At 50.0% G+C, this 24,353-nt stretch overlaps 1 protein-coding gene across 2 annotated transcripts in view; it reads right to left on the reverse strand.

Moving 5' to 3' along the window:
• Positions 1-271: 271 nt before the first annotated feature.
• CASTOR2 (cytosolic arginine sensor for mTORC1 subunit 2) overlaps positions 272-24,353 on the reverse strand; it is a 48,215-nt gene continuing 24,133 nt past the window's right edge. The window contains exons 3-10 of one of the 2 annotated variants that reach the window (XM_044430065.1): positions 15,300-15,314; positions 13,880-14,073; positions 13,309-13,441; positions 12,063-12,186; positions 10,127-10,237; positions 8,763-8,845; positions 4,332-4,426; positions 272-1,611 (exon numbers count right to left, since the gene is read on the reverse strand). In XM_044430065.1, the coding sequence (XP_044286000.1) occupies positions 1,546-1,611; positions 4,332-4,426; positions 8,763-8,845; positions 10,127-10,237; positions 12,063-12,186; positions 13,309-13,441; positions 13,880-14,073; positions 15,300-15,314 (821 nt within the window). In that variant the 3' untranslated portion in view covers positions 272-1,545. The remainder of the gene's footprint in view (positions 1,612-4,331; positions 4,427-8,762; positions 8,846-10,126; positions 10,238-12,062; positions 12,187-13,308; positions 13,442-13,879; positions 14,074-15,299; positions 15,315-24,353) is intronic. The other variant, XM_044430066.1, reaches the window with a different exon arrangement.

A 24,353-nucleotide genomic window follows, 5' to 3' on the forward strand; every position in this document is an offset into this window, starting at 1 on the left:
TAGCCTCGCTTTCTCCATCTGGAACGTGGCAAAAAAGAGCCACTCATCCACCCGGCGGCATTTGGAAGACGGTGACGCAGGGGAAGCCTTCCGAACCCTTGAGCGTGGGCAACGCACAAATGCGTGCTGCGATGGGGCTCAGAGCGAGGGTTTGCCGGGTCGTATTTTCCCCTAGAGATTGCATGCACGTGTGGAAAACGGGGGCTTTTCCACAGCCACTTGCTGCCACCCATCTTGCACCCCGACCCCCTTGCCAGCCAGGAGGACTAAGTTAGACTTTGCAGCAAAGATGTATTGGAGACGCAGAAAGCTCCATCAGCAGCACACGGTTGCAGTGACACAGAGAAGGTTTTGCACCCGTCTCCTGGCCTCCCAGTCCTCAGCATTGACTCCACCAGCAAAAGAGACGCCCTCACTTTTCTCTGACGCTGTGGTACGAAAACGGCATGTGAGGAGGCTGTTGCTAACGCCAAGGGCACGGGCTGCTGGGAAGTTCTCCAACATGGTCCAGCGGTGGTCCTGCCCGGCTCCCACTTGCCCAGCTTGCCCAGACGTGGCCGTTGGCACACCATTCGGCTTTTCCAGGCAAAGGCCGCCATCAGTTGGCCGTGCCCACCATTCTTCAACAGTTAATGCCTTCCTACCAGTACTGCCGCTGCCCCTTTTGCCCGGCCTGGCAAAGATTCAACACCTGGCCCAGACTGAACAGGTTGGCAAGCCCTCCCTGGAAACGGGCAGCAATGGCGATCCGTGCTGCCGTGTATCCCAGAGTGCTCTGCGCACGTCTAGGGTGGTTCTTTCCCCTCCCAAGGGGCTCGCTACATCTTGAACCCCACAAGTACTGCCTGTGCTTGTGCAAAACGGGGATCGGAGGCTGGATCTCATGCGGGTTCTGCAAGTGGCTCCCTTTGCCGCTGGAGCAGCTAAAAGGACCAGAAACATACCAGGGCGGAAGCAGGTTGTGCTGCGTCTGGACCCCGGCTGGCCATCCCTCTGGCAAACCTGGATCCACCAGTCAAGTTCAAGCCCCGATGTCTTAGAGGAGGGACCAGGCAGAAGGCCAGGCTGGGCTGCAGCGCTTCATGCTTGGCTGGCCTACCATCGCTAGCTGCTCTAGCTCTCCTGCTCGGCAGCTGGGAGCACCAGGGCAGGGGCCTCCTTCCTGGTAAGCCAGAACTGCAATGTGTTTTGGAACCCCTTGCCTTCCTGGCATGGCAGCAAAAGGGTGGGTGGGGGAAACAATGTGGTTAAATTTTGCTTCGGAGCTGAACATCGGGAAACCTTCACAGTTTTTTAATGCCAAAAAATCCTCCTTCACTTCCCTCCTCTTGAAGATAATTTTTTAAAAATAATTTTCTTAAAAGCTACTGGAAGTTATTTGCCTATTCAGCAGTCTTTCGTTTCTCATTTTCTTCATGGCACGGCAATTTTTCTCCCATGCTCTCTTTGGAATAATAATAAAAAATCAAATCCCACCCCCATCCCGAAAATACTGAGAAGAAATCCTTGTCGTCAAATGCTCCCAGGGCCTCCTTCAAACGCTTCCTAGTGTTTTTCGGCTTGACTGACTTGGAGTGCATTGATAACGCTGTTGATATTTTCTTCTGGTACCTGCAAGGAACAAAATGGTAAATTAAGATGGAAACCTACAAATCTGCAGGTAAAACATGCGAGTCGACTGGCTGCTGAAGCCGTCCAGATTAGCGGGGAAATGGAGTGAAGGTCTCCAAGTCAAGGGTTGGGATAAAGGACTGGTGGAGTCTTTGTTGCAAGCGAGTATTTGAACTCCGGGGACTTGGCGCTGCCATTGCTGCCACAGCTCCATGCCTAGCATTTTTCCTGGCACGGATCGACAGCCATTTTCAGCCATCTAGAGGTGGGAAAGCCAACAGCAGCTGCCCTACCTGGCCGCTGTTCCCAAGCACCCCCTCTCCCCTGCTGAGCCCCAGTGTCACCCGGGATGACCAGCAGCATGGGCCTTGCAGCCCTGTGGCCCAGCCGTCGGCGCCCCAGCTCTGAGGTTTCAGGAGACCTACAGTGTCGGGTCCCCTCGGTGTGCAATTTCGCATCTGCTTAGAAAAAAGCACTGGAGTCTGGCAAAGGCGGGGCGTCCCAGGCCTTTCTTCTACATAAGCCAATACGCAGCACGGGCTGCTTCTGCACCGGAACAAAATAGTTTGGACAAAACAAAGGAACTGGGTTGCAACCAGATTGAGTTGGGTCAGGCCAACAGGGCTCATACCCCATGGATTTCAACAGGCGCACTGCGCGCCTGACGACGTCTGGAGCCAAGCCATTATTTTCAGATGACGCAGCGCCTGCGTTTGAGACAACGGACCAACTCTGTCCTTGAACAAAGCAAGCAGAGACACTCCTTTGGCCTCCCCAAAGAGCCAGGAATTATTCCGGGTGGGGAGCGAACAGCTCGGTACACCGTGTTCGTTCTTCCTGCCGGTTTACTCCACTTTCGGGTTGGTCACAAAGCCATACAAAAGCAACAGGTTGTCTAAGAGGAAATCAAGTGCTCCGTCCTTCTTCTTTTCCAGCTTTACTGAGACCCCCCCCCCCTTTTGACTCATGAAAGCGGCCCCTCACGTGACGCAGGGTAGCGACATGGGCTGGGAGAAACATCTAGAGGAAAAATGCTGCTGCTTTTTCCTGTGTTGCAGAAGTGTTCTCTCAAAAGAGGCCTTCCTTCCTTGTGTGAAAAAGGTAGAATCCCTGTTCTGTGCCAGCTGCTGCTTTCTCCCCTTATTCTAGAAGCCCTTTATTTTAGTTTTCAAAGGAACAGTTGGAAAAATAGAAACCTGTTCAACTGATTACACCCTGACAGAGCAACAGAGCAATCCTAGGGCCCCTGGGATTTTTCAGGGTTTCGGATCCAACCTCGGATCCTTCTCCTCTCCCACATAATGTGGAAAGTACAGCAGTGTGGGAAGCCGGAAATCTGCCACCAGACAGATAATTATACAGTCTAAGCTACAACTTCTCTCACCCGTCCTGCGACTTCCACCAGTTCCCACCCGTTTTCTTCTCTGCATCTTTTAAGAGGCACTTTTGGATCACAGCATGAGAAAGGTTCTTAGCAAATAAAAACATGTGCCGCTAAAGTAAAACATTATCAGGAAAGCGCATTTGGGTCTGGATCTTCCTGACTCACTGCTTTCCTACGCAGATAATCTCAGGTGCTGGAGCTCGTGATACAGACCTTCCGGCCAGACACTCTTGATCACACCAGTGAGAAATAGGCCAGTGTGTTAGCTTTAAGACAGGTGTTGAGACACTTATCAGTGTGGTTAATGTTCAAGAAAACAAGCTAAATGGACCTCGCCGTTTGACCTTCACTATCTGAGATCATGTTGACTTTTTTGCTCTGTGTACACTTTAGAGTGTCCAGGCTGGAATAGAGAGAAAAAAAGACCGAAGCGAAGAAGGGAAGGCAGCTTGGTTTTGCTGCTCGAGCTTTTAATGGGTTAAAAGGTCAAGATGTCAAAAGGGGCTTAATGCATTTTAATGGGGAAGGTAATGCATACAATTGCGGCAATTGGATGGAGTTTTGTTGGGGTGGAAAATACACATAACTCATCCAGGCAAGACCAGACATTAGACAAACTTGTGACACCAGAAGGAGGATGCAAACTTCAGAAATGGCATGCGAACACCTGGTATAACCAGGTTGGGTCTGCTTGCCTGGTCTGAGCTTTGGGACCTTGAGGTACAAAATCCAAAAGGACTTTTTTCCAACAAGGAAAACACATTGCTGGTTTTTCTCCAGCAGCTGCCCAGAAATGTATGCGGCTGTTGAATTGGACTGCACGGGCTGAATGCTTAGACCTTCCTTCTGAAGGGAAGATGCTTAAGCAGCACTTGAACAAAGATCCTGAGATGTTTCAGGCCTCATCTCCCAAGGTCCACCATGGGCCACGTGGCAGGGTCTCCTGGGAGTAGAATTCCAAAACATCTGGAGAGCTTCCTTCAGCCACTGCTTTAAGGCCCTCAAGGAAAGAGTGGCATTCCAGGAGATTCCCTGCCAAAAGTCACAGGTTGTTTCCTGCTTCCCTTTTTAATTTTTTTATTCAAATGTGATTTTTTTTTTTGTACCATCCCATTCCCATAGGCTTACAGACCAAAAATCAAATTTAAACCAAAAGCAGGCATATTAAATAGAGCTAGTCTGGGAAGACCTGTTGCAAGTGGCACATTTTAATGCCCTCTAGAAGAAGGCAACCTATGTGATGCATCTCCTGGCAGGCTAGTCCACCCTTCGGGGAAAGTCCTCTGCCACTAATCCTGCAGAAGCAAAGTGCAGAAGAGAACTTCCTCGGGCTTACCAGTGCATGATCGAATTTAAAAGTACTGATGTAATAGGCTGGGATATCAGCTGCAGCCAGAGGTTCAGAGATCCGTGCCACAATCCCACACTCATCTAGGAGGAAGAGAAGAGAAAATGCAGCTCGTGACAAACCCAAGTTACTAAAGGAGAATGTGGTCTAGTCCCAGTGCTTCGTGCCTGGGCAACTTCAGGTGAGATTCCTGCAATGCTCTCTATGAAGGGCCGCCTACAAAGAAATGGAGCTGGTTCCACATACGGATGCGAGTCTCTTAACCAGGGCCCTGCATTGGTTGTATCAGAAATCCACAAATGGATGGAATCAATTGGCACGTCTTAACGAATACCAAGAATTCAGGTGGGTTTGATTTCCTTAGCACACGTGCACCTAACTTACAAAACCAGAGGTCAGAACCGGCTCACTTTGCCATGTATTTTAGTCTGTGGGAAAGCAAAGAGTCGGGAAGCCCACCATACCATCAAATATGCCTTCTTACTGTATTCTTAGCATCCAATTGCAATTTTGGCACTCCTGAGGCACACAGGAAACCCTTAAGACCTTAAGCAATAATGGACAAGGAACAGTGGATTCTGCCCACGGCTCTGATAAGATAAAAATACGTCTCAGAATCAAGGTAGGCACTTAGAAACAGTTGGATGTAAGTGTTTTATCCCTGGGATACTGCGAATTTCTCTCATCATGCCTCTTTTGAAGAGAAACTGCTAGACTTTTTCCTTTCCCTTTTTGAAATGCATGAACTTCTCTTTGTCCTGGTTTCCACTGAACTGGCAACAGTTTGTGCTGCGCTGGGACTGCTGTCTATAAAAGTAGAAACCCTTAAATTAGTCCTCTTTTGGGGGAGCTAAAGGTGATATTTAAGCAAATGTTTGAATTTGTGATATCTGCAGTGGAAGAAAGAGAGTTTGGGGTTTTCGACATCCTTTTACTCTTGCTGGGCTATGACAGAGCAAAGCTAGTTCTGCGGCAAGGCCTTGAAGAGGCTGAAACGCAGTCACAAAGAGCGGCATTTCCAGTTGCCTAGCAAGTAAAATTTCCACTCATTCAGTCCCTTCCCACCATATTTGGTTGATTTACCTACAACTAAAATGAGAACTGCTTTTGCCTGGGCTAAATGTACTTCCTTTGGCAGTTCAGGGAATTCCCAAGAGAGGCAGAGTTTGTTTTTGTATCTCTTTAGACCTGGAAGACATAACTGGTTTTATTTTAGAATGCCACATTTATTCTGAAATTAGGAAACTATATATCCTTCCCCTGCTGAGCTGGATGGAAAGATGATGGTCTTTTACTAAGCGACTCTAAGAAGGATTTAACTTTCGGGACTGCAAAATCTTTTGTTCTGGCCCTGTGTTTGTGGGCCATGGCCAAGCGATCTACACTCAGCTGACAGTTAATTGCTTACAGTAAACGCATAAATGCAAACATAAAATAAAACGCCCTGGTAGGGGCTTTCTGTTAAAGAGTTTTGGAACAGGAACTTTGGTTCAACATGAATTTTGACTTAAGCAAACCAGTCCTGATAGATTTCACGCTTCACCTTTGGGAGTAAAGGCCTTAGCGTAAGGCCTATTTTACTTGGGTTTTGTTGGATTCCTGGTGGTGGAAAAGCAGGCACGAAAGCCCCTTGGCACAGAATTGCTAGGTAGCCAGAACAGAACAACCGTATAAAATTTGCAAACCATATAAAACTTTCCATGCAAATTTAGAAAGTAAGAAATGGCAGTTCATTTCTCACCCAACCAAGCTCAGATATTTTTTCCACCCCACTGCTGATCAGTCAAATGCGCTGTTCCTGTTGCACTGCAATTCGTTTGCAATTGCTTGGAAGAAATGCAAAAGGGAACGGCTGGTCGTTTTTTTAATGAGTCCTTTCACTCGCACACCTAAAACATGGCATGTTTTACAGCAGAAGATGCTTGCAAACTTTGACAGGAGTGCTGATCCAAAAGCAAGGCACAGGTGAATATGGTGCTCACCCCAAATTAATTTCCCAGTCCCCAGCCAGATTCCGCTGCAAAATGTCAGCAGTCTGTTACCACAATTTCTCCATCTTTGCCTCCATACATTGAATTTGAAATAAAATCAAGAGATGCACAGCTAGGGTGCCTCAAAATGCGTTGTGGATGATAGGCTGGCTGTGAGACTGAGGAGAGAGATGAAAGCAGGCAACAAAGAAAGGAAAAGGGAGGAAGGCGAAGAGGAAGGAAAACAGGTTTGGGGACGAAAAGTCCCTGGGAGAAAGAGAGCTGAGCATGAGAGCTGAATTGTCACGCAGAACGCATGGGGTGGAGCAGGAACAGAGGGTTGCCTGGAGTTGGGGACAGGCAGGTGACTATCCTACCCCGCCGCCACACACACACAATTGCCACCTCCTTTGAAAATCTCTACTTGTGTGACCATAAAACTGGAAGGTTAAAAAAAGCCCGCCTTTTGGTTATCAACAGACACTCTGGCACTGCTTCCAGATCAGATGCCTGGCTTTGCACTCTCAAACATGTCGGGAATCATGATTTTTCTTCTCCTGCTGGTGCCCTGGTTACAGAAGCTGCTTTTGCTGCTAAGAGGAGTCCAGCCAGGATGACCCAAACTTCTTGTGGGTCATTTTTGTGCAAAGCAGGCATTGATCTCCTTTCCTAGAGGGGGTACCTCCACCCCCAGCGAAGAGACAGGCTACAGGGGGAAATGGGCCCAGATCCTGGGGTCGACCAAGCCAAGTCCCACCCTGCGCTCGGGCAGCCGTTATCATCGCTCCCACTTTGAAAAAGGAGATCAGTCCAGAACTCGGACTCCCCGGCATCAGGAGCACCTTGTACCCAGAGCGTAAAACCAGGATCTTGTCCCCTGAAAGCTGGACTTTAACCCTCCTGCAGGGGCAGGAGTATGCAGAAAGATGGGGCGAATCGACACTGTTTCCCCCTCGCTCTCTGGAAAACGGAGGCTTGCAAAAGCTCGCCTGTTTATTGCTGTCAGTTGCGCTCGCTCTCTCTCTCTCTCTCTCTCTCTCTCTCTCTCTCTCTCTCTCTCTCTCTCTCTCTCTCCTTGGTGTTTGCTTTTGCTCAGGGTCTTGGTGAATGTACATGAGGATGGTTAAATGGGCCCTCAGTGATCACGCAGCCCACGGAGTATATCATCTTTGTTGCACGGAGAGTGTGGCACAAAGGGAAGCCGCTGGACTTAAAGATGTGGGACGCATGGGAAAGAATCCTCTTTGGACCAGAGGCCACCTGGACCGCTGCACTGTTCAGAGCATTTCTGGCTGACAGGAGGAGACCGGCGGCCCTGAAGGAAAGGGAGCAAGGGCGCATGTTCTGGTTTGATTGCACCTGGCTGGCAGAGGGACGAGAGCTCGCCCAGAATGCTTCACAAAACAAACAGGTTGCATCCACACGGGAATTTCACTGCTAAAGTGCTAAATCAGATGCTCCGGAGACAAATCCTGTCCCTGAAGCGACTCAACGGCTCCCCTGGGGTTCCTTATAGAGCCCCCACCAACTTTCTTAAACAAAGCAAACAAAAATGGACGATGGAGGTGCGAACTGGGCCCACAGTCCAGAAGTCTGGGGGCCACCACCAAGACGATCCTGCCAGCTGGCACGAGGGTAGGCATAGGTGGTGGAGGGATTCAAAACAGTGATTATGAAAGGCGGCCAGAATGGTGTGCATGGAGAGGGATTGCTCTTTTGGAGGATTAGTGGTTTTAGGGTCTTAAAGAGAATAACTAACAGCAGTGATGGCTCCTAGTCCTCATGGTTTTGTGCTGCACCAGTAATGGGGCAGTGTGCCCATGTGCACCTGTTGCTGGGGAGCATGGGCAGGGGTGCTCTTGCGCTCGCATCCTGCTGATGGGTTTTGTGTGGGCAGCTCGTCAGACACTGTGGGCAGAGAAGGCTGCGTGAGACGAACCGGCCCTCCCTCGTGCGTGACACCTTGAATCAGGCTTTCAAAAAAGCCAACAGTCGGAATAGGGTAAGAATGGGCTGGCACATTCTGACTCCTAAGCTCCCTAGAACAGCAGCAGAAATTGGAACTGGCTGTAGCTTTAAGCACTGTTTAGAGGCAGTGGTTTAGGGACACATTACAGAGACAAAGGGTAAGCTTCCAGCAATCACAGACGGGAATAAACAGAAAGGGAAACTGAAAGGTTCGTGGTATGAGCGTTGGACACCTGCAAGAACGGGGCGGTAGTTCTGTCTGCCACAAAGGATTCTGGGTCAGCCACTCACTCTCAGCCTAACCTACCTTGTAGAGTTGTTGTGAGAATGAAACAGAGCTGAACAGACCCTTGGAAGCAACCCTGGGTTCCATGCAAAAGGAAGGCAGGCAATTCCTGCCATGATAACAAGGCTTCTGCGATGGAAGGACCAGGGTTTGGTTTGGAAGATCCCATCGGCTGAGCATTACGACGTGACATACCAAAGCCGAGGGGCTGCCCTCCGATGCGAACCATCTTCCAGAGTTCTCCCGACGCGCTTGTAAACAACAAATTGTTGGGGAACCTGAAAGAAAGAGAGCACCGAGGGAAGAACAAAATAGGAGGCTGTTTTATCCAAGTGTCTTTGGATTCACAAGTTTTGCCCTGAATCAATAACTCTGGGCAAAGAAAGATGCTGTCACCCGAGTGCCATTTTGGATTAGCTCCACATGGCTCATATAAGTTTGTCAAACAGTTTAAGTTTCTGAAGCTGGCAGACTAAGGGCATAGAGAAACGCAGAACACAGACAGAAGGGACCTCCCGGGCCATCTAGTTTGACCCCCGGCTCCAGCTGGCTCCGCTCACGACATGCCCACCACGTGCATGTCCAGCCTATCTTTGAACACCCTCGGTGATGGGGCCTCAATGACCTCCCGGGGAAGCCCATTCCACACCCTCGGGGTCCTGACTGTCAGGAAGTGCTTCCTGGCATCCAAATTGAACCTTGGCTCCCTGAGCTTTGCTCCCTTGGAGCGCGTCCTGCCTTCCCCTGCAGGGGAGAACAGGTCTCTACCCACCTCCGTGTGGCATCCCCTCACATACCTGTATGTTGCCAACAGATCCTCTCTGAGTCTCCTCTTCTCCAGACTGAAGAGACCCAGTTCCCTCAGTCTCGCCTCATACGGCATCCCCTGCAAACCGGCCACCAACCTTGTGGCCCTGCGCTGCACTGACTCCAACCTGGCTATATCCTTCCTGTAATGAGGGGCCCAAAACTGAGCACAATACTCCAGTTGTGGGCGCACCAGAGTCGTGTAGAGTGGTAGTAATACCTCTCTTGATCTAGAAGCCACACTTCTGGCTATGCAACCAAGGGTGGCGTTGGCCCTCTTGACCACCGCATCATGTTCAGCCTGCAGTCAACCAGCACCCCAAGTGCTGCTCTCCAGCCACTTGTCCCCTAACCTGTACTTACGACACCCATTCCTGTGCCCCAAGCGCAAGACCTTGCACTTATCCACATTGAAGGCCATCTGAAGGCCAAATTCGTTTCAGAAGACCATCCTGCTAGGGACAGTCAACGGCAGAAGAAGAGGAAGGCCAAGTATGAGGTGGATGGGCCCCAATCCACCCATCCACAGTCGTGAATTTGCCAGAGCTGACCAGGGCTGTCATGGATAGGAGAATCTGGAGCAGGTTCTGCCTAAGCTGGGGACGCCTTGATAGTACAAAGGAACAAGCTGTCGGGTTGTTCTGAGGAGGACATGAGAAGCCTTAAAGCTTCTGGGACGCCAACCTTTGATCGACTTGCTCACTGAATGCACACAACTGCATGACATTTATCAAGCCGGAGCGGGACCTCACCTTTTCTGTGTCTGAACATCCATCACTAAGGAAATATAACCCTCGATGAGAGAAAAGGAGAAGAAGTGAATGTGCCCGGCGCTTTCATGGCCGGCCGCTGGTTCTTTTACTCTGGGGACGAGAGAGGGCCAGAGTGGTTAGCGCTGCGGAAGCGATTCGGGCAATCCCAGCACTGTGCCAGGCAAGGTCAGAGGTATAAATAAGGTTTTGCGCAGCCTCCTTCCAAATAGAGGAAAGCCATTTCTGCTGCTCTTTGAAAGAGATCGGCTTGTCTTTGAGCTTATTTTATTGCTACATAAACTCTTGTGGAAATATGCTTTGTATGCATGTTTATAAACAAGCAGCACTTATAGGTGAAAATCTCTATTTTGGTTTCTCCTTTTTCCTGTCTGAAGTTTGCTCTGTCCTGTTCCTCCACCGGGTTTTTTAAAAAGTGTTTTTATTTTTAAAGCCCACCCAAAATGCAAGCTCATTTCTCCTAAGAAACATGCAATTTTGCCTAATAGCTTTGCCAGAATCTGTTCTGCAATGCACAAACAGGCTTTGGAATCCAAATAAAGATGGATTTTCTGCAGCCCTCAGCTTCTCCAGCAAAACCCACTGGCTTTTTTGGCGAAACAAACATCTTAAGAAATAAAAGAACAGTCAGGAAAGGCACATGGCAGTGTCACTTTGGCGGTCTCAGGAGCAAAGGTGGAGCTGCTGGCATTACGAAGACTTTGTTCTCAGGAAATGCGAGAGACAAGCACACTTCCCCACCTGGAATGCCTCGTCCCACACCCCATGGGCATCGCTGCCTCTTCCTCTTTGCAGAGGAATAGCACGTATTATCGTCAGGCTTGCTAATGGGCATTTAGATCGTGCCTGCAGCATGCTGAAATGACTGCCTGTATTAACATGCAAGCTTTACAACAACCCTATAAGGTAGTCCCAGGTTATATACTCCCTTAGAGATGGGGGAGGCTGAGATGGCAATCCACGCCTCACACCAGCGGATGAATTCCTGGCAAAGATTTGTCTCCTGGTTGTCTTGCTTGACGCTCAGGTTTTTTAAAACCTTAATGTAACACACTAGTTCTCATGGAGGGATGAATACACCTGGACAACTTCAAGCAAAAGATGGACACCCCCTGCAGAAGCCCTCTGTATTTCTTGCACCAGACCCAAAAATTCCATTCAGAATCTGTCTGGGCTCCCCTTAAAGGCCCCCCCCCCAACCCGGTGCTCAGGCAGTGCAGCTGCGCCCGCAGGCGACTGTTTGAATTCCTCAGTGCATCCTGGGCATGAGACCAGCTTGGCTGAATTCTCGCACATTTCAGTGGTGGCTCCTGCAGGATGCAAGTGCGCACGGATGCACAGAAGGGCTGCTGGAAGCCCCTTTGCGGAGGGCGCCTCAAACCAGCCAGGAGACGGCCCTGCGCATGCTCCGGGTCCTCCAGCAGCCCCTCTGCACTCTGGATCCGTCCTCCTCTCTGGCTTGGCTGCACAGAGGGAACCAAGCCACCGTCTCAAAATCCTGACGCCCTCTGAGCTGGGATTGATGCCACGGGTCGCCAGGAACGGACCGTCCTCATGCCCCACGGTCAGAGTGGGGTTTCCAAAGAGCAGGCCTGCAAACGGTCCGCATCCGGTTCATACAGTTTACCATTTGCAAATTGAATCTTTCAGGACAATTCCCTCGCTTTAGAAATGTGAGAGATCGAAAATGCTTTTCAAAGGATCTAATGGATGCATGCAGAGATATTAAAACAGGAAGCGTTTTGGAAGGAAGCGTATCAAGGACCGGCTTCAGGCGCAGCAAGGACGATGTCAGAGTCCTGCTGAAAAGCGGAGCTTAAAACGATCAGAAGGAAGGCCAAACCTTGTGAGGGGATGTGGGTTAACAGTGCGAGTAGACCAAGGTATTTCCTTTTACACTTCCCCTGTCTGAACATACCCATTGGAGTAAAACATGACGTCCATAAGGAGTGTAGCAACGGAGGGAAGGGTATCGGGGTCCAAGCTGGTGACGCAGAACATGTTGCTTGGACTAGAAAGAGGATGGATGACCGGCCTCTGAACTGAAAGAGGGGGAGAGACACAGAGAGAGAAGAGTGAGGCTTTGCTTTTCCTGACATGCTGAGATTGGCAGCTGGGCTGCTCCACTTCACATGGCTGAATGTGTCTCCATTCAACCCCAAACTAAAACATCTCCTCCACATGGAAAGGTAGCATGTCAGGGAGAAGGTTTCTTGGAACCCTTTTCCCTGAAGGGCTAGTGTTCCGTGTGCAGGGAGCTGCAAAACCTTTGCCCTGCTGGCACCGCCCGAGGCCGTTTACCCACGGACAAGGGCTTGGCCTGCACGGAGCCTCGCTGTCCGACTCCACAGGATGGCAGTGGACCTCTGGTTGTGCTAAACTTGCAACGGAATCAAGAGGGCCCGAGGAGGGTTGCCTGGTGATGCGCCAGCCAAGGCTGGGAGCGAAAGAGAACTCGCCTCCAGCATTGCACAGGGAAAGAGGAGGCACTTCCGTGCACAGGCAAAATGGCTTTCCTCTCATCAAGGGCCACGGCGTGGTCCCACGGACGGCCTTCTCTGCGCTTTGGTGTTCAGGCATGTGAACGGGCCCCCAGTGGCGGGGACGGCAGAGAGGAGGCGTCTGGGGGCAGAGGGCTGTTGGGGCCAGAGTGGGGAAGGGAGTGCCGGAAAGCCCTCCCGTTCCCTTGAGATGCTCCCAGGCTGGTGGAGTCCTGGAATTCCTGCATAATTTCCCCTCCCAAAGGAACACACTGTTAGCACCAATTGCGCTACATGCGGGTTGGATCCATTCCCTGCTCAGAGGGGACGTAGCCGCCAGGGGATAACTCCCGGCACACGGACACAGCTGTCCTCCCACCGGTCAGATTTTCAACTCCAAGCTGAGACAGAGTAGGGCAGGGGTCTCCAACTCAACTTCCCTGGGGCCCGCTGGAAGTAGAGTCTGGGTGAGGCTGGGCCGCATCAAGGATTCTCCCACCGCGGTGGTGGGGGGCCGCTCATCCCCGGCGCTTTGAAGGCTGCAGGGCCCTCCCCCGTGCCCCCCCGTCCCGACCATTGGCCCGTGGGCCGCAAGTTTGAGACCCCTGGAGTAGGGACAACAATTCTTTATGTGCGGGAACCAGAAAAGGAGCTCAGATATGGGTAAAATTGGGCCAGGCCTACCCAGTTTTGGTTTCATAAACCCGTTGGCGATCCCCAGGCTGTCGGCTGCCACCGTCTCCCCATTCACGACCCGCAGGATGGTGAACTCGGAAGCCAAAGTATGCATCACGAAGGGCAGGTCTCGCTCACGTACCTGAGTATGGAGGGGGAAAGCCCTACTCGTGAGAAAAAAATACTCTCATAGAAGCGTGCAGTTGGAAGGGCCCTACCAGGCGATTGGGTCCAACCACCTGGTCAGTACAGGACTCAAGTCACCCATCCAGGTTTCAGCCCAGCCAGACCCTGCTTAGCTTCCAAGATTAGGCAGCACCAGGTACATCAGGCTATTTTTGTTAGTTTATTAGTTTCTGGTGGCTCATGGGGGCAGCCACATTTGCTAAAATTTCGGGTGCAGTCTCAGCCCAGAAGACAAATCTGGCCTGCCAGGGTTTCCCCTTCCTAGCCCCCAAACACCCACCATTCTGTAGTTTCCCAGCTTTTGTGCCATTTCCCCCTCTTCTAAATGGTTGAAATGGCTGGAAAAGAGGGAACAGGGCCCTTTGCACGGCTGGCTGGCACAGTGTTTCCTTACCAGGATGAAGTCTGTTTGATAGGTGGACAGCATGAACACGGAGATGTTCTGTTCGGCCAGCGGGGCTATCACAGACTTGGCGATCTTGGTCACGCCAATGGGCTGGGAACTAGAGAAACTGCCCCCTCCGGACACCACGTTGAGGGCCAGCCATGTTGCGTCGGCCACGCTGAAGTGTTCAGACGAGGGGAGCTCTGAGACCAAAGGGGAAACACAGCGGTTAGCAGCGCCGATCGGGCGAATGCCCTGCGTCCTGTCAAGAGCCGAGCAGTAGTTCTGGAGGCGAATCAATGAGCACGACCAAGAGACTGCTCAGGCCGGAGTGCGCGGTGGCGTCCGCCTACCCCACAAGCAGCAGCTTGTCTTAGCATCCGGTTTGCAGGGCGAGATGTGATAACAGCACCTTCCACAGGGTGGAAGTCACAGGTCAGTGGCTTGCAGCGAACAACACAAGATAAATGCGAATAATCTGCCAGCCAGATTTGATGCAGTCCACAAAGCCTCAGACAAGAGCCTCTTTGTTCACGAAAACCTTTGGCTTGTTAGTGGCTCTGTTGGACTGGGGTGGCTTTATTTTTTATTCTGTTATGCTTTTACTGCATTTCCCCCTTTTAATCAATTTTAATTGTGCCTGGGAGTTTCCTTGAGTCCCATTGCTTGGGAGCAAGACTGGGTGCAAAGCGAAGCCATCAATAAGGAATATCATTGTTGGTCTTTAAGATGCTACACGTCTAATGAATTTATTGGGGCAGAAACTTTGGTATCATAGAATCATAAAGTTGGAAGGGACCAGAGGGCCATCGGCTCCAACCCCCTGCTCAGGGCAGGACTCCAAGTTGAACCTTCTCTCTGAGATGGCTATCCAGCTGCATCTTGAATGCCTCCAGGTGGGAGAGCCCCCCACCTCCCTAGGGCTTGGGTTTTATTGTCAAACTGCTCTAACGGTCAGGATCTTTTCCTGATCTCTAGCTGGGATCTGGCTTCCTGGAACTTGTAATTCCGTGTCCTGCACTCTGGGATGATGGAGAAGAGGTCCTGGCCTTCCGAGTGCTATTCTATCTCCTCTCAGTCTTCTCTTCTCAAGGCTCAACATGACCAGTTCTTTTGATCTCTCCTCAAGTGGGCCTTGTCTCCCATCCCTGGATCATCCTCGCTGCCCTCCTCTGCCCCTTTCCAGCTGGTCTGCACCTTTCTTAAACTGTGCTGCCCAGACCTGGACAGAGTACTTGAGATGTGGCCTAACCAGGGAAGGGGAACTAGGACTGAGTGAAGGACTTCTCTAGGACTTCACAGAATGTGGAAGTGATTCTTTTATAATGCAGCCCAAAATAGCATTTGCCCTCTTTGCAGCCACCTCACATTGCTGGCTCATATTCCGCTTGTGCTCTAGAGCCCTTGTCACAGGTAGATTTGACTTACCCCAGAGGTAGGAAACCTGCAATGAAAAGATCATCAGGTCAGCTTGAGTCAAAATTTGTCAAAGAGGGTTCCCCAAAGTTCAGAAGCCCCAACTCTGTGCTGATTGCAGAAAAATAATTCTGCCTCTGCAGCTAGCACAAAATCCAAGGAAACTCACTGGCTTGCATGGAATTCTTGGTTGCCTAAGGTTGCCATGAAATTTTAAATAAAATTTCAAAAGCTGAAGAAAGGATGGGAAGAGCAACTAAAAGCAGTTTCTTCTGCAAAGGAACTGTGTGCTTCCTTCAGTTCTGGAACTCAGGACATATTCTTTAAATACGCATTTTTCGGCAGGCTTGGGCTTAGTGAATTTGGAGGCTCTGTGGTGCAAAACGAGGGAAGGCAGCAGGAGAAACGACACCAAAACCATCAACAACCACAAAACCCAAAGCACCTCCCACAAGCCTGAAGTCTGCTCACTGCTGGAACAGAGAAATGCCTGCAATTAGGGAAAAACGTCAACAGCTTTTTCACCTGCATCAAGGAAATATATAAATGCAGCTGGCTAGTAAATAAATACATGCAAAACATTATTTTTATGCCTGGTTAAACTTTGCCACTAGCATCTTTTTTTATCTGTCATTAGCTTGCACGGATATGTGTGATACGGTTTTCTAAGTATCGCAGCTAACACGCGAAACCAAAGTAATACTCGACCAAAAGTTTGTGGGAAGTTAGACTTATTTGTTTCCTTCTGCATGCAATCAACGTTTCCCCTCAGTCCAAAAGCAGCCCAGTGCCCTCATCTGAACCGGTAACTGCAGTAACGGTATTTCACATACATGTGCCCAAACGTGCCTTTGCAGGTGTGCGTTTGTGTCTGCTTCACTGGGTCAGCAGACAAAGTCTCCAAAATCCCGTGTCGTCATCTTGTTCGCTTGAGCAACCTGACTTTCAAAAATAAGTCAACTGCATTACGAGAAGAAGCAACTGTTTTTGGAAAGGAACTAAACTGCAACTCCTGGACTCCATTCCTGGGAGGCAGATAGATGGGAAAACACGAGGCAGGCTTGTAATGAAACACAAGTTCGGAAGGGGCAAGAAGTGATTAAGAAAACTCATCCTAAATAGACGTGCGAGACAGTTCCCTAGCCCAGGGAGCTGTGAAACGTACAAAGAATCCTGGAATTGCAAAAATGAGCTAGGAAACTGAATCACTGCTGGAATTTTCCTGCAACAACCTAAATGCCAGCTCGCAGGAAATGGAGATCAAGGAGATTACGCGAGGCCTTTAGTCCACGCAGCTTCATTGTCTACGCTGGCTGTGGGACTTCTCAGGTGGGTCTTCCCTATCACCTGGAAGGGACCCGAACTGGGAAGTTCTGGATGTGTGCTCTGCGGCCTTCCTGCGACATCTCCTTACACATGTGCACGGCACGAACACCTGGTGTCTCCCCGCTTTGAAGCAGCTGCTTGATCTGGCCATGTGCTAGCGAAGGGTGTGGCAATCTGGCAGGAATTTGCCTCTCTTCCACCCACCAGACTTTCTTCCCATGTTTAGCCCTGGCCAGGAGGCAAGCTGAATGGAGAGTAAGTCCATGAATGCTTGGGAACATGTGTGTCTTCTTTGCAGAGGTGGGTCATGACCTTTTCCCCCCTGCGATGGAGGGGGAAATGCATTCCAATGGAGCAAAGCTCAGGGAACGAAGGCTCAATTTGGATGCCTGGAAGCGCTTCCTGATGGTTAGGACCCCGAGGGTGTGGAATGGGCTTCCACGGGAGGTGGTTGAGGCCCCATCGGTGCGGGTGTTCAAGGACAGGCTGGACATGCACATGGTGGGCATGTCATGAGCAGAGCCGCTGGAGCCAGGGGTCAGACTAGATGGCCCGGGAGACCCCTTCTGACTCGCTGTTTCTGTGTTTGTGCAAAGCATGTGATTCTGCGGGGGATGCTGGGAACTGGATTCCCCCACTGAGCCGGACACTGGGCTCAATGGTGGCCCGAACAACCCGCTCCAAGCTCTGCGACAGGGGGGCTTCCGTCCACGCATGAAACAGATGTGGACGATGTGAGTCTGCACTCTTCCAGCCCCTTGGAGGTGCTCCACTTACAGTCCAGGGTCTTCCCTCCAAAGGGAAAGTTCTCTAGGGGGACTCAGGGAATTTCTGATGATTAAAAAAAACCTTGGTCGTTTTTTGAGCTGCCAACACTTGACTGTTCCCTTGGGCAAGGACGTTCCACGAAAATGTCCCGGAAAAAGCTATCGGGCACTGCTTCCCATCAAGAGCCGAAGTCAAGGCCAAATTCTGTAATGCGTTGGCGACTACTACTGGGACACTGCTGCCTGTTCTCATCCTAAAAACTGGCATGCACAGGTAGAAGACGCCATCAACGGAAAAATGCCAGCAACTGCCACTTCTTTCCCCCTCTTTTCAAGCTTCCGGGGAGCAGCCCTGAAGTCTTTGTGGCTGAGAATAAATAGCGTTAAAGAAAAACCTTTAAGAAGGTAACAGTTGAAGCTAGTTTCGTGGCAAGAACAACAGGAGGAGATCTTGTGAATGTCCACAAATTTGTCTTTCGATTCATTCTAAAGCAGGTGTTTGTGTTCTGAAGTAGGGGCTCGAAACTTGGCGAAAATGCCTCTGGAATATGAATTAAGTGCCTAGTTTTGTGGAAGGGGAAAGTTGATTAAGCAACCTGCCTAAACTCTCATGATTTGCAGATCCACTGTGGGGGAATAAAATAAAAAATCTGATCAAAGAGGAGTGATCACTGCTGTGGATTTCCAGAAAATGAAAATGTTCTAATTTGCAGATTGCTCCAGAAACAATTCAGCTGGTATTAGAAAATCAGCTGATGCCTCAGAGCGTGATTGAATATCATTTTTACTTTACTTGCAGTCAATAAACGAAGATAAAAATCTATCCCATTTTATTTTCATGTCCGAGTACACCAGTTTTTCAAGCTGGTATGACTGAAAAGGGAAAATTAAGCATAATTTAAGTGTAATACAGAGCAATTTAAATGCTGTATTACATAGATTTTATTGAAATACTAATAAAAAATTTAAGTTAGCAACATGAACTTCCCTTAAATTGTTATATTTAGGAAATGAAGCCAATGCAGTGAAAACCCTTCTATTTGTTTCAGATATTTTTTTTTACTACTTTTAATTTTAACCAAATCCCAAAGCGATCCACAAGATTAAAAACGCGATAAAATAGCACGAAACCAATCAATAAAATCTAATTAAAATAATTAGCGGGAGCTGACAATGCTAGTGCTTAGAAAATGCTTGGGCAGAAAATGTGTCGTAAGTTGCTGGCAAGACCTGTTGCATGGACGATGTTTTAGCAACCCCAGGGATGGCGTGACGGGTCACAAGCCATAACACTGAATCTGCCAAGCTTTCCTGGGAGGGCACGGACAGCTACCACATCCTAGCAGGCTTCTCCAAACCGGTGACTTTCAAGCGTGTTGGACAACTCTTGTGTCCACCAGAAGAGCTGCTTATTGCAAGATGCTCTCCATTTGGCAAAGCCAGGCGGGAGTGCCAGGTACGGTGAAGGGGGGCCTTGGGAACCTCACCACAACTACCCATCCCAGCATTCTTGGAGGGCGGTCGTGACACTGAGTGGTTTCAGCTTCTTCTAGAGACTGATCTGCAGAGCAGGTAAACCAGGTCTGCTCCACTTGGCCATCCTGACGACGAGACCCATTTTTCAGTTGCCTTCACTTTGGAGACCAGGAGAAAGGCCGGACGTGCTTCGAATGTGTGGTAAGTGGCGACTCGCGTTTGGCACTGGAGGTCACAGAAGGCTCAGGCCAGGGTGGGAGCCAGAATTCCTTGAGCACGTCTTAGGACAGGATGCCCAAAATATGTCAGGATGAAGCAACCACAAAACACAAACCCGCTCAGCAGGTTGGAGCGTTTCTATAATTAGGACAAGAGACATCTCGTCTCCGGCCTGTGTTGACATCCCTCTCTTCAGGAATGTGTTTACATCAAATTCAGAAGCCGCTCGGTCAGTCGGACATGAGCCAAGCGCAAAATTCCCTTGCGTTTTGAAGCCTTGCTAATCGGATGGGGTCCCCGGGGACCTGTGTGGCCGAACAATAAGGACTGGGTGGGCAGAGCGTGGACATGGAGGGGTGCGAAAAGAGAAGGAAACCACTCTGTTAGCAAAGAAATTTATTCCAGGCCCGCTGTGTTTCAGGGGGAAACATCCTCTGGGGAGCTATTAACGAAGGAGCAAATACACAGAAAGCAGGAAAGGAACGGCAAAATGTAATAAACAGATGTTTGCATAATCTGATATTGAAGGAATGACACACGTTTGGATGAAGAGCTCAGGAAAAAAGGGTTCCAATTTAAGTTATCTTCGTCTAGAAGCTTCATGAGATCATGACGTCAGCAAGACCTAATTGCATTGAGGAAAGAGAGGAATATGCATTTCCAAAAATCCCCCAGAATGCTCAGGAAACATGCATTTGCAGCCTGATATTTGGCTATATAAGCACATCTTTGTGATGTGGATTCCATAAATTTTGGGTACTGTGTAATGTACCAGCTAGTGAAAAGAACTTGTAGCTGAGAGCCGGTGTGATAGTTTGAGTGTTGGACTGGGGACTTGGCAATCCATGTTCCAGTCCCCACTCGGCCATGAAGCTCTCTGGTGACTGGGAGAGTCACCTCCTCCCAGCCTAGCCTACCTCACAGGGTTGTTGTTGTGAGGAAAAAATGGAGCCACATAAGCCTCCATGTATTTCTCACATGAGAAAAAAGGCAAGATATAAATGCAAAGTAAGAACAAGAAACAAAAGGACCCAGAATATTAAAGACTGTCTGACTCATCTTGACTCTTGCATCCAGATTTCAGCTTATTAGTCCTCTATGTTTGCAGCTTTGGCCCTTAGGCACTGCGGCCAATTTAACGCACTAATAAGACACGGGGGGGGGGGGCACAGATTTTTAAAAAGCTTCCTGTCTAGGCAGGCTATACCATCAAATGCTCCGTTCATGCATTTCAAACAGGCACAGAGGGACATGCATAGGAAATATCTGTATTTGCAGATCAGATGCGTCTGCTGGTGGAGCATTTTGGAGTGTGCCAGCGAATGACTACAGGATCTGTCCCTCTGGGCCACTAAATGGGGACATCTGCAAAGATGCTGAATGAGAGAGAACCTGGGGGGGCTGCACCAGACCCTTGCCTTGGGTGGTTCAGCCTTGCAGCCAACGATTAGGGAAGAGAGATGCTGTCGCCCGGCTGTGAATACACACTGGATCCGTTTTCTCCACTCTTCCTCGGTTTTGTTTTCAGCCCCCTTCTTGCCCGATTCCCCTCCAGAGCCGAGTTTAACCACAAGGATGCCCTTCTGCACACAGTGCCGGGCAGACAGTGGAATCTGCTCCCACAGGAAGTGGAGATGGCAACCAGTCCGGCAGTTTTACAAAGGGACTGGACTGAGTCGTGGCACAGGATGCTCCCAGGGGCTAGTAGCCTTGCTGGCCAAGTGGTACTTTTGAACATTGGCCTCAGCCAAAAGGGCAGGAGGTCAGCGACAGGACAGGAGGGCCAGATCGGCAGAACCTGGTGGGATGAGGGAAATTGGCCGCTGGGGACCCAGAGAGCATCAAGTGAGTCTGGGACCTGCAAGCACATTCTTTTAAGCGTGTTCTCTCATCAAATGCCTATTTTAACTAGTGCAACACCATGAAATTCTACTAGGAAACACACCCAGATTTTGGCTGGACATCAGGAGAAGCTTCCTCACGGTCAGAGCAATATGACAGTGGAACCAGCTACCTGGAGTGGTGGGGGGTCTCCTGCACTGGAGGCATCCAAAAAGGAACTGGGCAGCCACCTGAGTGGGATGGTGTAAACTGGTGTCCTGCAACAGCAGGGGGCTGGACCCGATGGCCTTCATGGCCCCTTCCAACTCTGCTATTCCATGATTCTGTGATTCTATGAAATTGGACCAGGAGTCCTTCATCTGTAACAGCCCTGCAGTATTTACACATTCCTGTAAGCTCAAGGTGAGGGACCAACCACAGCCCTACCTGGACAGAGAGAGTCTGGCTACGGTTCTCCGTTTTCTGGCAACCTCTCGCATGGATCCCTTTGAAGATGGTCTGGAAACGTCGGCGGATGCAAGAGGGGATGGCAAGACCGTTAATGGGGACTGGCTCACGAGAACGCCTCTTGCCAGCCCCGCTTCCAGCTGCCCCGGCCGCTGGTTGAAGTCTAGGCTGATTCGAAGCGTTCGGACTAATGTTCGGGCCCTTAAATACCCTGGGACAGGGTTCTCCGAAAGAATTCCTTGTCCCGCATGTACCTACCTAGACACCCAAGTCATTTTGGGGATCCTTCTCTGGGAGCCCCTCCAAAGGAAGTGAGACGGGCAGCTACCAGAGTGGCACCCCCATTTTGGAATGAGCTCCCCAAAGAGGTGCTCCGGGTCTTTTCCAGCATCAGTGATGACCGTTTTATTCCCCCAATATTTCAACAACTTAACTTTTCAACTTAGTTTTTATTTATTCTGTTTTATTCCGTACCACTGTAGTGCTTCTATGCTGAATCAAAGCCATGAGAACCGGGGTACCATTTAAATTTCCCAGAATGCCTTGGGGCAGCACAATGAGTGGGAAAGGGAAATCAGTTCTCTCCACTCCGCGTAGAAAGCCTTATTGATGGAGTGGTGCAGACAGAAAGACAGACATGCGTCTGAGCAAATATCTCCACCCAAAATCTTGGAAGGGCTCCTCATGTCCCGAAACCTGGCAGCCCTGACCCTGGGTTCGGGGCATGCAGTAATAAGCAAGCCTTCGTTAGCCATGGATTGTGCCCCTAGATCCACAAAGACCAGCAGAGAGCAAGAGATGCCCCTTCACTTTCAAAGCAGAATCATTAATTCCTGCTTCACTGCATTAGAAGTTAAACCAGCGTATATTTTTAGTCGCCACTGGATTATGTAAGCCCCATTATATAACAAACCCTAGAATTACAGGCATTTTGTTTGGTTCACTTAGAGCATTGCAGCCACAGAATCTCTCTCTGGAAAGCCTTTTTTTGAAAAAGGGAATATCTGATTATCTACTTGTGGCATGTTAGACAGAATCATACTCAGCCCAATAAAATGGGGAAATCTTTCTCAGATGACCAAATTGTGTGTGTGCGTGTGTGTGTGTGCGCGCTACTCACAACCTTATTTCCCCCCTAGAAAAAGGGAATTAAGCCAGGCCAGGAATAGAAATTCTGGCAGGGCCTGATTTGTTTAAAGGAGTCAGGTCTCTCCGCCCCACGCGACTGGAAGCACTAGCCAGACCTGCGATCCATCCAACCCATTGCATCAGGCTCTGGCTGGCAGTGTCTGCCCAGGTCTGAGGCAGGAGGGCTTTTTAAAAATTTGGGGTAAATTGGCCCAGAAATCCTTCTTTAAAAATGCAGTTTATTTATTGTTCGGCTCTGTATCGTCTGCTTTTGAGACTGCTTTTAGGCAGGTAATGCTCTAGAAGGACTTGAGTGAACAGGCTATGACTCTGGGGATGGCTAGAACATTTGGGCAAAGATGTTCTTGATTGCAGGATGCTGGACTTCTCTCCCAGAAGAAGGAAGCACCTTTCTTGGCTGACTGTACCACGCCCTCCTTACAACAGTCCTGCCAGGCAGGTGAAACTGAGAGCCTGTGAACAGCCGCCCGAGTGGCTGAATGAAGAAAGTGTATTATGCTTCATTAGATGTATATCCTGCTTTTTTCTTATGAACTCAAAGCAGCTTACACTATTCTCCTCCTGCTCTCAATCTTATGCCCACAACGACAACCCTGTGAGGCAGGCTGGGCCGAGAGCCTGTGACCAGCCCAGAGTCACCCAGCTGGCTCCATGGCCACGTGGGGACTCGAACCCGGGTCACCTGAGTCCCAGTCCCACGCTCTTAATCGCTACACCACGCTGGCTCTCTGATGGTAAATCTTAACACAGAATGTTAAAGCAGGTCTGGCAACTGAGGAAAAGCAGCTCGTGTGTGCTAGTGAGAAAGCTAGAATGGGGATGCGGGGTTCTGGTTTCTAGTCCTCATGAAATACAGTGAGTAGCTGCCGGTCAGTCCCAAATCTTGGCCCAACGTGCGTACCTCACAGGGCTCTTGCTGTGAGGATAAGATTGAGAGGAGAATTGTGGAAGACACCTTGAAGTTCCTTGGAAGGGGAAAATGGCAGTGAATAAACGACACAGACACTGCTGCATCCGGCAGGTAGCAGAGAAATGTGGCTAGAGATATGGAGATTACTGCAGGGTATAGCAGGTTCTTGGGAAGCCTCTTCAGCGGGCTCTCTCCTAACGGGGGGTCTCCTTGCTGTTGGCTCCATTTTAATTTCCCTCTGTATCCCAGGAGGGCTGCTGGGGAATTCAGACGGCCATCCACCAGGACTGGGTAATCCTGAGGCTGGGCTAGCTGACACCAGGCCCGAACCTGCTACTTCTTGTCCCCAGAAACTAAGCCAGGTGCTGCCCCAAATGGTGAGGAGGTGCTTGGAGGCCTGGGCGGGCTGGAACGCTGGGAACGCTCCGCTTCCAGGTGGCGTCTCCGGCACTTCTCGGGGGTCTCGAGGACTGGCAGCAGAATAAAAGTTGGTTTCGTTTCCTACCCCAGGAAGGACTTCCGCTTGGCCCTTCACCAAAGCAGCTCCAGATGTGGCCAGGAACATGGACCAAGGGACAGAGAGAACTGGCCAGCCCAGCTCAGTATGGCCTGCAGTGATCGGCAATTTTGGGGTAAGACCGGGAAGATGGACCCTGGGGTCTTTTGCACACAGAGCATTGGCTCTGCGACTCCACAGCAGCCCTTCCTCTCCATATCACGCGAGATTCTAGTCCTCATGGTCCTGAACAAAGGGCTAACACAGGGAAACAGAAAGCAGCCTTCTACCATGCCAGGCCTTTGATCTATCCAGATGTCTGGGATTGAACACAGACACATCTGCAGACAAAGAACAGGCCACTGAGCTTTCACCCTTCTCCACATTGGAATCTGGCTGTGGGTACAGCTTTTAAAAAGAAATAAATTTATTCCC

This window comes from Varanus komodoensis, unplaced genomic scaffold, assembly GCF_004798865.1.
Source record: "Varanus komodoensis strain SLA01 unplaced genomic scaffold, ASM479886v1 scaffold20_1, whole genome shotgun sequence".
NCBI classification, from domain to species: domain Eukaryota; kingdom Metazoa; phylum Chordata; class Lepidosauria; order Squamata; family Varanidae; genus Varanus; species Varanus komodoensis.